Here is an 11507-nt window from a genome sequence, read left to right as displayed (position 1 = left end):
TTATAATATATAGAAAAAAAAAGAAATTTACAGAGTTCAAATAAATGAGAAACTTTAAGGATCCGTTTAATTTATTAATTTAAATTTTTAATTCAAGTTTAGATGTGATTTTATATGAGAATTTTTTTACTATAATGAAAAAAAATTAAATGAGATTATTTGTTAAAATTTTTTACTGCAATAAAAATCATCAATCGCAATATCCACTCCAGCTTTTGCCACAGAAACAGAGATAATGTCCTCAGAATCAATTGGTTTAACAACAAGTCTTTCATGTAATAATCAAACATTGGTGGACTGTCTAAAATAATGATGACTGCTCAGGTCTTTCCCACCTCTCTCTCTCCTGCCTGCTCAGGTCAATCAAAACTGGCGCCGATGATCGGCTGTAAATTGGGTAAATTCTAATATTTACATGTACATCTGATCGCCGACATCAAAACCCCGTAAAATTATTAGTCCAGTCTCCTCTTTTGCCTCATGCAATAAATAGGCCCGAATAACTAGAGCTAAATATCAATTTTGTTCAATCCATTCTTCTTCGGTCTCATATAAATTTGGACTAGTATTATTATTCCAATCAGATTTTGCTAGATACTCTAGCTCCATTCATTTTATCGATTTGAATTTTGTTACAATAAAAAGCTCTTAAAAATAATTATATTTAACTTTTTTATTACAGTAAAAAATTCTCATATAAAGTCACATCTCAATAAAAATTAAAAATTCAAATCACGAACTAAACGTACTCTCTTTTTATTTTGATTAATTGATAGAAATTAATATTGTAAAAATTATTTCTTTATAAAAAATCTAACACTTATTGCTAACTCAAACAATTACACATCATTACAATGCTAAAGCCAAACAGCATTGCTAAAGCTCGGATCAAATCAAAGGAGGCCTAGGAATTTAGAAGATGAAGCAAGGGAAACGATGTGATAGAAGCAGATCGAATATATTTATATTTTATGGTCTCCAAATAACACAAGTCAAGATTGAATGACGAGAGAAAAGCTTCATCATCTAGAGAGATAACCCAGATGACCAAGATGATTGTGTGGCTTTACCAAAAAGGAGGAAGCGTTTCAGTTCCTACTTTTGGGCATTGTCGACTTTGGATAGAAAGACATTTTTAAGGACGTGATATGTTGAGCAAAATAATTGAAAAAAATAAATAAATAAGGGACGAAAGAAAAATGGAACCTTCTAAAAACCATCCAAAATAAGACTCTAGGATGTTATTGTAAAAATAATGGTCATGTTTGAAATTGATTATGTTTTTTTTTTCACGTTTTTTAAAAAAAAAAGAACGTTTTTAAAACAGCGTTTGACGCAATAAAAATAAAAAACAGAAATAAAAATAATTTTTAATTTAATGTAAAATGAGAGAAATAAAAAACGACTTTTAATCATTTTTCATTTTTTATTTTCGTTTTCTCCTCACTCAACTGAGAGAGAGAGAGGTATTAATAGATTTTTTTACACTAAAAAAATCTCTTGATAAAACTACCAAACGCATTTTTAAAAATGATTTCTATCTGAGATTGAAAATGTTTTCATTTTCATTTTCATTTTCATACAAAAAATAAAATCATTTTGAAACAAATTCCAAACGCACCCAATATTTTACCACCGAATTAGCTAAAAACTAATATTTTTATTATGATCCTTGATAGTTTTAAAGCATCCGAACTTTAACACAAAAATTAACGATTTGTACCACCACTGCCAAATTTAATTCAAGAAGTTTTTATCCACAAAATTAAATGTAGGACTAAATCGTCATAAACTTAGACCTTGTTCACTTCGCAGATTCAAGTTTTCAATTCGAGTTGAGATGTGACATTTTTTGAGAGTTTTTTTATTGTAGTAGAAAAAAATTAGATGTGACATTTTCTGAGAGTTTTTTACTGTAGAAACCTAAAACTGAAAACTCAAATCGATAAAATAAATAAGACCTTAATTAACACCGATGAAAATTCCTTTGGCGACCCCGTGTAAGTTGGTCTATGCCCATTGCTTAACTCACAAGGAAGAGACTGCATGCAAAAGAAAGGCCCCGCCATAGGATGCAAGAATACCGTCTCATACAACCGATCGGTATCTAGACTAAGTTACAAAAAAGAAAACAATCCATAAATTATCAAAACCATAACAAAAACTAAAGCAAAAAAATGGAATCGAGGGGAAGTGAGTATAGAAAAACCAAAGAACTCGCATCAGTTTGCTGTTCCTACATGAAACAATGCGAAATAAAATCTACTTTTATGATCTATATTCACGATGAAACAAAAATGAGCAGCACTGCCTTCCGGAAACTTTGTTTTAACGAAGAAATCACGAACGTCTACGATTTCAATATATTGCATCTTTGGGGCTCCTATTAGGGGTTCTCCGAGCCAATTACTATTCAAAGTAGGCCTCCTTGTTTCGACAAGGAGATAACTTTTCAACCTTTGTTATATCAGACAGAACATGAGATCTGGCTTCTTCATCCAATTCCAGCACCTCTGTAATGCATAGTTGCATCTCTTCCAACGCTTTTGTGATTTCAATTCAGCCATAACCATTTACTTCATGTATTCTAATACGCTCTGTGTGACCTCCTCAAGAAAGGAAACAAAACCTGTAACGCTGGTTAGACCACTTCCGTCAACATCCTGTTCCTCGATGAGATAGTTCTCAAAAATGGTAGCATCCTCCTGCCCTCCCCGGATAAAAATGAGTTTTGGAGTTATACACCTCTCTTGCTTCAATTTGTTGATAGTGGTCCTCAATAAACCTAAAATATTATCGAATGTTAAAAGTGAAGCATAACCATTTTCACGAACTGTCTCATAATAGAAACGCAACAAGAAATATTGTGCACTTACAATCATGGGGTGGAGGATAAGGAAGGGTAGGATCTGCCGTCGAAGAATAAAACACAACTAGAGTTGTAAATGCATCAAGGAAAAATATTGGACTTCCACTAGTAATCAGTGCAGCACGACTCAATGAGTGGCTTGGATATGCTTGCTCATCTGGAGTAGAGTACGAGGTCAGCACCGGATACACAGCACGCTGAAGGGAACTTGGTTCCAGTACACTGCAAAAAAGTTTTAGAAATCGAAGAGAAAAGGGAAGACAAAATCAATAATTAGGTCTAATCATAAGAGACTCTTGCTGCTAATTCTCAGGCATCAATCACCAAAAGATAATGTTGTAGAAAGTTGACTCAACACACGTGAAGTGAAAATTAATTTAGCAACAGAAACATGTTTCAATAGGCAAATAAAATCCATTCAAAACAATAGATCTCCACAGAAACGAAAATCCAATCAATAAATCAGTAAATACAAAAATGAAGAATGTTTAAGAAGACACAAAGAATGGGGAAAATAATTTCAAAAAGAAAAAAAAGTACCAAACAAGAACGAAAAGTAATGCATAATCCTTATCAGATATGCTAGTCATTTAAACCCTGCAACAAGCCAAGAACAGCAATTACATTCATTATGAGCCGAGCCCAATACCTTAAGAGGCACTGCAAGAAGATGCGGTAGTCAGGATGTACACCTTCTTCGTGAAGTCGAAGCAGAGGATTCCGCAACAAAGCAAAGACTAAGCGAGGTAAACGCTGCATTTCAGGGCATTGTGAGAATGAAACATCAATCTGAGAAGTTATTGAACTTCCGCTATGGTATTGAACAAGTTTATAAGCATTATTGTATTGGGCCGTCAGGATCACAAGCCAATCATGAAGCAACAGCCTACCCTCTCGAACCCCTTGCTCCAATGAGGCTAGGATAACCTGTGTGAGTCAATAGAATGTTTAATTAACAAGTATGAAGAACGTTATACAGTAAGAGTAAATATTCAGCTAGCTAAGACAAATCCTAGAAATTAAAGAACTTGCCATATGACAGATGAGTTTTGCAATTTTGGGGAAAAAATACGATACACGTCTATCTTGAACTCAAAGATGACATGCCATTCAGTCTATGTCGAAGAAATAGAAAACAGAAAGTTGTATTGGAACTCCAAATTCACAGATAATTAATAAAACAAAAGTGCAATGTGAATCAACCTCAAAGATAGGGACAAAAACAAACCATGGGAATGGGATACGTGAATGGCATAGCAAAGTATTGGAATTACCTTGTGAACAAGTAATGATAAGACCACTTCAGGAGCAACACTGTCATAGATCTCACTGATGTTTTGAGCAGTTGAAAATTGCAATGTTCGAATCCTTAAGCGACGTTTGAGTGCATATTTTCCCCTATAAAGAGAATACAGGAAGCTCATTTCAGATGCTATTATGCATAGGCATGAATTATGAGAATATGGTGAAAGGTATTGGCATTGCATTCATTAAGAAGTGTAATTGAAAAAATAAAATGCTTGAAAGTGTTGGTTCAACACAAGATAACACACAGTGACACAGCTGACATTGAGAACCAACCATACCTACTTAAGGAAAGAGGCCTAGAATTAGAAAGCTCCACGGGAGGCACAACAACTGTGTACTGAAATGCAATCTGTACCATAGGGGGAGGTTCTGATCCATGTCTGCAGGAGCAAAACAGTCACTCAAGATTTAGATTAAGCCATGTGTCAAGCAAGTACAGGCATTGAGCCAACAGTTATGCCATGCAGTAAGAAAGAAGCTTCATTCAAATGGTGATACAGAAAATCAAGTCAACCAAAAGAAGAAAAAACAAGAATATTTAGTCGCCACAATCCTACTGTAAAATGTGGTCCAAAGATCTGATCCCCAAATACACCATTAACTATTTTCGCTTGATGCTACACATCTTTCCGTTATTGGAAATGTCTGATAAGCCCCTACTCAGGCAAGTGTATGTTAGGAGGAATAAACAGGGTTAGGAAAGGCTGTCTTTAGCTTGCTGTAGGCGTTGGAAGCTTGCTGTGGAAGTGTTAGTATTAATTTAGTTAGCTTACTGAGAAAGTTTGTTTGTTAGAGGGAAAGTGTATAAAATGGGGGGGGGGGCAAGAGGGATAGACAGGCATCGGGAAATTAACAGAAATCTTGTACAAATCTTGGAAAGATTCCAAGTAAGGGGAGGAAGCAGACCCTTGAAGTTCTGCCGATTGGAGTGTACATTTCTACAATCAATAAAGTCTACCGTGATGCTTTTCTTCTTTCTTTCAGTTCTTTTCTTGATTTTGTTCCAAACAACAGTCTTTATCAATGTCTTTCTTGGATATTTTTGTTTCCATTAGAATTCACATAATACGATTTTTTTTAACGACAAAGAAAAAACCGAATAACAACACAAGTTATACGTTTAATCTCCTTTATTCGATCATAATAGTTGCTTCTGAAGACAACAAATAGGTTATACCTTCCAATGATTGCAATTCTTTTAGCTCTTTCAGAGATCACGAGAGAGGCAATTCTCAAACTTTTCATACTCTATTGCAATTCTCAAATATTTCATACTCTATTGCTTCTAAGCAAACCACCCCAACCGCCTCCACCCACCCCAACAAACCACCAAATACCATACTAGTGTTTCTGGAGAACAATGATTGCAATTCTTGTATGCCCCTTTAGAGATCGCATGAATGCAATTCTAAATTTTCCTATAGTCCAATGCTTGAAAGCAAATTTTCTCATAGTATCATCAATCCTTTCCAATAGCAAGATAATACAGTAACGGAACATACAAAAGGTTACCTACCTTGAAAAACCATCAGCACTTGCAAACTCAAAATCATAAGCATATGTTGCATAAGAATCACAACATATAATGTGTTGAACATTTTCATACTGCGGATCTGGAAAAAAATGACCATACTGCAACATAACAATTAGAATACAATAAGAAATAGTATATTTGATAAGGTCAAGTATAACATAAAATGGAGGTGTATACTCACGGAATGCCCAGGTTTGAATTCAGTTGATGTCCTCAGCCGTAATATACACCCAAAAGCGTATGGCCGACTTAGCATCCGATACCTACAAAAGAAAAATAAAAACAAAAATAGTAATCATGATATCATAACCTTGAGAAAAGGAACGAAACACGGGCCATCTCTTGTCCATTCACACTAGAAAAAGATGCCACTGCCAGAACAAGCATATTCACTGCTTACATGTCCTGGGGAAGGGTTGAATCATCGGTGCTAGAATACAAAAATAATGAGCCCCCACTTTCTATGCTGAGAAACTTTAGCGAAGCCAAATCTGTATACTCATTGGTGACAGCAAATATATCCACACAAACACCTGCTTGTGCAGCAAGTGCAGCCTGTAAAATATGTTTTAAATGCTTAATTTATTCCGCTTTTTTCACAAAAGAATAGAGAAGAGACTTTATTAAAATAAGCAACATTGTATTACCAGATCTTTGTAAAAAGGTGTCTGCTCAGGAAGTAAAGCCCGATCCGCATCCTCTCCTTTACTAGCATATTGTTCACCATAGCGTCTCGTATCTAATTGCCCAGGTCCATAATCAGGAGGACCGGATAGAAAAGCAAAGACTCTAGCTGCAGATGTTGAAAGGAGACAAGAACATGTCATGATTTTTTAATATATATGGTGGTTTATGTTTACAAAATTACATGAATGCTGAAAGTTGAACCTTTTAACTCCATAAAATCATGTAACTATCAAGTTAATTCAGTTTTGAAATTGATCCACAAACCTAATGCAAATGTGCTTCCATATTCGGATCCAAGGTAATTTAGAAGGGCTTCCATTGCCGCCCCAAAACCTCGCCCACCCATTAAAATACCATCCAATCCTTGACCTGCTCCTGTGGTTCTCTCCCACGAAGTTGTTGGTCTAAGTGTTTCAAGTGCAGATGCAATACGATCCTTACAAGTTTCTACCTGCAGCAAAGTTACTGAGTTTATGACTACAAGAAAACTTAGTGAATAGACGGTATAGTTCCAGGTATTGAAAAGGAAACTAAACTAAAGTTTCTCCCAGGATGCAAAAAAAAAAAGGGAAAGACGAACAATAAATATAAGACCAAATGAATACCATACAGGAGCCAAGAATTGTAACAAAGGCATGACATCTTCAAGCTCTATTGGTAAAGTCCCCTCTGTATCAGGGGGAATGAATACGTTCTTCACTACTGGGATAGGCCCTTGAACATCATATAACCCCAATTTGTGGCTGAAGGTAGCAAGCCCAAATAGTGAACCAGGCCCAAGAGCTGAAAAGAAAATAGTAATTATGGTAGGATTCATATTCTTCCAAGAACAGGACTCATGCAAGAAATAAGTAGTCATTAGGGGTTAATATTACCCTCTAAGGCTGCCAGAAGTGCGCTCTTAGTAAGTTCCAGAAATTCTTCTGAGGCTGCAATTTAATCCAGAAAGAAATTAGAAGTTCAATCGTATACAGAGGACTTTCATATGAAAATAATTAGGCTGAAGACAGTAACCACAGGGAAGAGAGAGGAAATGTCAACGTGGGTTCAATTTAATAAAAATATTATCCATATGGGCTACAACAGAACTTATTCAAGCTTATCCTCAGAATTTTCTTTGGAGAGTTAACAAAGATATTTAATCTGAACTCGTAATCGAGTTTGTTGAATCTACCATTACAATCCTAGGACTACTATGGCCCCGTTCTTTTCCTAGGTTTGAATCACAATTCAAACTTTTTGCTACAGCTTTTTCTCTCACAAAAATTTAAATTAAAGTCCGAATTTTCTATTCAAGAATATGAAAAGAACAACCCCCCCAATCACACACACACAGAGTATATCATAGAACACTATAGATCATAAGTCATAACTAGCTTTCCTAACTATAAAGTCATGTCTGTTGTTGTAATAAGTCATAACAAGCTTTCCTTTTCTTTTGGAATGCAATTAAACCCACCCAAACCTGGTCGAAGCTATTCATAGAATTGTATATCGGACCTCATTATTTCCACTAAATTTTTAGAAATGAAATTTTGAAAAGCTAAGCAATCATTAATGAGGATATAGATAGGAGTTCATGATACACTATCCTAAGAACAAGCCGGTTAAATGCCTCTATGCATTAAACGCTAGTTAGAATTTTCCTTCTAGTTAATTCTTGGGTTTCCTTCTACGTTTTAGAGTAATTTTGGCATTGAGAAATCCCTCCTCCCTTTTCCCCTCTCCTTTCTTCCCATTTGTCTTTCTCATTGTAGCTTGTTAACACTACATTGGAAAGCCATCACATTATGGACAGTTACCGGTTCTTCAGAACACTCAAGTCTCCTCACCTCCTCCTTAAACCAAATATCCAGTCAAAAACAAAACTATGGCATTCCACCAAAATGTTCTTGATGCTAAAATGCATTGGATATTTCCTCCAAATCCAGCAACGAGGCTCACACTCCCACTACAATGGCAAATCTGACAATTAGATAAAAAGAAGGAGATATTTTCTTAACGACAATCCTCAAGGCCAAATTGCATCTGAATCACCATTGGAGCACCAACAATAAACTTGACAATAATTGGGGTGAAAGTCACCAAGCTTCCAAGAAGGGGAAAAAGTAACGGAGATAAGGAACCTCCACATAGCGAACAACACGAAAATATTCCTTCTTTTTATCCAATTCCCTCCTTTCAGGTATTGCAACATAGCCATCTAATGTTAACATTTTCACTACTCATCATACTATATAATTTCTTTATCGCCCCAAATTTCAGTATCATAAATCAGTGTGAGGATCATAGCAACCCTAAAAAGTTGCTTCAACTTAATAGCTATTTCTTGATCAGGTGGAGAGAACTTCTTGCATTCGGATTTATCCATCCAGCTTTACAAGTATGATCATCACTAATACATGCCATATTTTTTTTTAAATGCCCAAATATTGAAAATAGCCCCTCAATAACTTTTAACCTAAAAACTTGGCACATATGGAAAACCACCTACTTAAAGTGAATTGTACTTCTATTTAATATAAATAAAAAACCATATTCTAGTCTTGTGCCAACCTGTGAAAGCATTGACATTGCGAGAAAACACTTCATTATTGCAAACTATTCTCTTTTAGCATCCATAAGAAGAAAATTAGAGTTCAAGACTACTATTAATCTCAAACATAGGCAGCAGAAAAGACTGTCGTCGACATTATAACACTGATTACCGTGGGGGAAAAAAAAAAGCGCTCAAAACCAAACCACGTGATCAATCAAATCTTACAAGACAAATCAATGGCAGCAACATATACCGGCTGAGGTTGCATCCCTTCATCCGATCTTTCCTCTGCAAAAAAGAAGAGGGGAAAAAAAGCCAAACGAGTAATAAGAATTAGCCAATGGGAAATCTCAAACACCTCAGTTTTCAGTGGTTCAAGTTTTCTCTGCAGCCAAACAAACAGGAAAATAAATTTCAGAAACCTTGAAATTGAGATTTTATACAGAAAAATATGTACTTCTTACTAAATGGATTTAGCCTTTGTTCTTGTCAAGATCTCTACTTTCACACTCCAATAGAACATCAAATCAAGTCAATGTATCAACTAATAAAAATATACCAAAAAAAGATTTTCAAAACACTTAACAATTCAAATTACAATTCACTTGTTACTAACAGAATTCAGCCTCTGTTCTTCTTTAGATCCCTCGGGTCAATGCAGATTGACGAGGCAATTCAAGATCCAAATTTGGAAAAACTAACAAGAAAAGTAAAAGCATGTGAGAAAATAGAATTATTCTGACCAGGAAGCTCGAGATCGACGAATGAAGAAGTCATCTCAGGACAAGACTCAGGGTGAGAATAGCGAGCGATGGCTTTGGAAGAGAAGCCATTGAGCTGCGAACAGAGGCAGCAAGTCCAGCTCCATTGATCAAGATCACAGAAGGTGCTGAAGTAGGCCCAGCAGTTTTCGCACCGCGGCAAAAGGTGTCCGTCTGTTCCGTACGCCGGCGACCGGCCTTCCTCGTCTTTGGCGGCGAACGGCGTCACCGTGACGCCCCACGGGAGCCCCGAGCTCTCCTGCGCGTCCGAGTCGATCGGGAACCGAGACACTGTCGCTCTCACCGCCATGGTTTTAAAATTGTCTCGATGAAACTCTCTCTTTCTTCTCGATTTGTGTTTTACTTTACTTGTGGGCGTTTTCTCGGGAAACAAACGGAAAAGGAAAGAAATGAGCAGGGTGTGCAAATTAGACGGAATAGGGAAGACGGCGCATGTTAGCGGCTATCACTCGTGTGCAGTGTGATTGTGCCACATAAGACTGGCCAATTGTGGTATGCCACGACACAAATGACGTGGCATGGGAGAATACTTATTCTGGTTTAATATCATATTTATGTTGTTCTTTTTTTCTTTTCTTTTTTCTTTTTTTTTTTTTTGAATGAGGGAGATAACAAAATAGAGGAGTAAAGGTTCCGTTAATTTCACCGATTTGAGTTTAAAATTTAAATTTTACTACAATAAATTTATAGCAGATATTAAATGTCATCAAACTCTTTGTTCTCTCAATCTCTCTCTTTCTTCCTTTCTTTCTAATCTCCCTCGCACGTCGTCTCTCTTTCTCTCTCCTCTCTCTCTCATCCTCTATGTCTGGCCTTCATCCCTAATGGACTTCGAGACAATGAGTCGTGTGGAGCAACGACGATCTGATCTCGCCATTGACAAAGACGCGAGCAAAGCAGCATTGCTGGTGTGCCACCATCATCGCCAGAGAAGCTGACCAGAGACGCCACGGAGTGGTTTTGTGTGCGTGTGGATTTTAGGGTTTGAATTGAGGATGTTAGTAAATGCAAATTTTACATTGTAAATGCTTCATTTATCAACAAACAAACTATGTTCAATTTGGTAAATAGAAGATGTACATGGTAAATGATGGATTTACTAGTTAAACAAATGCTTTAATGTTGTAAACAGCAAATTATTTTATTGAAAAATTGACAATTTACACAGTAAATCCATTATTTACTTTGTAAATGCTTCATAAACCAACATACAAAATTCTATTCATTTTGATAAATTGAGGATTTATTAGTCAAACTGAGGATCTGATGTTGTAAATAACAAGTTACCTTCTCGTAAATTGACAACTTACCATGTAAGTTGGTTTACATGGTAAAATCATCATTTTACGAAAATACAAAAATTGAGTTTGTATGGTAAATGAAGAATTTACTAGGTAAATGTAACATTTAAGCTTGAATTTGAGTTAAAATTAGAAACTAGATTAATGAGTAATTTTGTCTCTCTCCTGCCTGCTATTTGCGCCAACCACAGGGAGATCTCCCTGTGGTGTGGTCGGCCATATAAAAAGGGAAGGGAGAAATTTTGTTTCCAAAATTAAATGGGAAACTGTATTTTCAATAAGATTTAAACTGACAAATTTTATATTGCTTTATCTTCAAGTTTAAGCAAATGGGTCCTCTTAGTGTTCTATAAATAAGAGACAATAGAAAATTAGAGAACACAATTGTTCCTCCCTTCCCTTATGAGATAGGGGTGTAACATAGCTGTTACAGGTGCGTAATATTCTGTTTGACAGCGTGTAATATTTCAGTGATAGTTGTATAACC

The 11507-nt window shown here is 35.9% G+C and overlaps 1 protein-coding gene across 1 annotated transcript; it reads right to left on the bottom strand.

Moving 5' to 3' along the window:
* Window positions 1-2016: 2016 nt before the first annotated feature.
* On the bottom strand, window positions 2017-10100 carry LOC21405149 (protein transport protein sec24). Its single transcript, XM_010091513.2, has 14 exons — window positions 9681-10100; window positions 9163-9225; window positions 7274-7327; window positions 7009-7181; window positions 6663-6849; window positions 6359-6504; window positions 6112-6266; window positions 5893-5974; window positions 5694-5809; window positions 4456-4557; window positions 4144-4267; window positions 3519-3796; window positions 2877-3091; window positions 2017-2785 (listed from the first exon to the last, which is right to left on the bottom strand). Exons 1-14 carry the CDS (start codon window positions 10006-10008, stop codon window positions 2574-2576), a joined length of 2235 nt encoding a protein of 744 aa, XP_010089815.1. The 5' UTR covers window positions 10009-10100; the 3' UTR covers window positions 2017-2573.
* Window positions 10101-11507: the final 1407 nt, after the last annotated feature.

The sequence above is a fragment of the Morus notabilis genome, unplaced genomic scaffold (assembly GCF_000414095.1).
Source record: "Morus notabilis unplaced genomic scaffold, ASM41409v2 Scaffold825, whole genome shotgun sequence".
NCBI lineage: Eukaryota > Viridiplantae > Streptophyta > Magnoliopsida > Rosales > Moraceae > Morus > Morus notabilis.
Note: the sequence above shows the minus strand (reverse complement) of the source record. Positions and strands in the feature narration are given on the sequence as shown.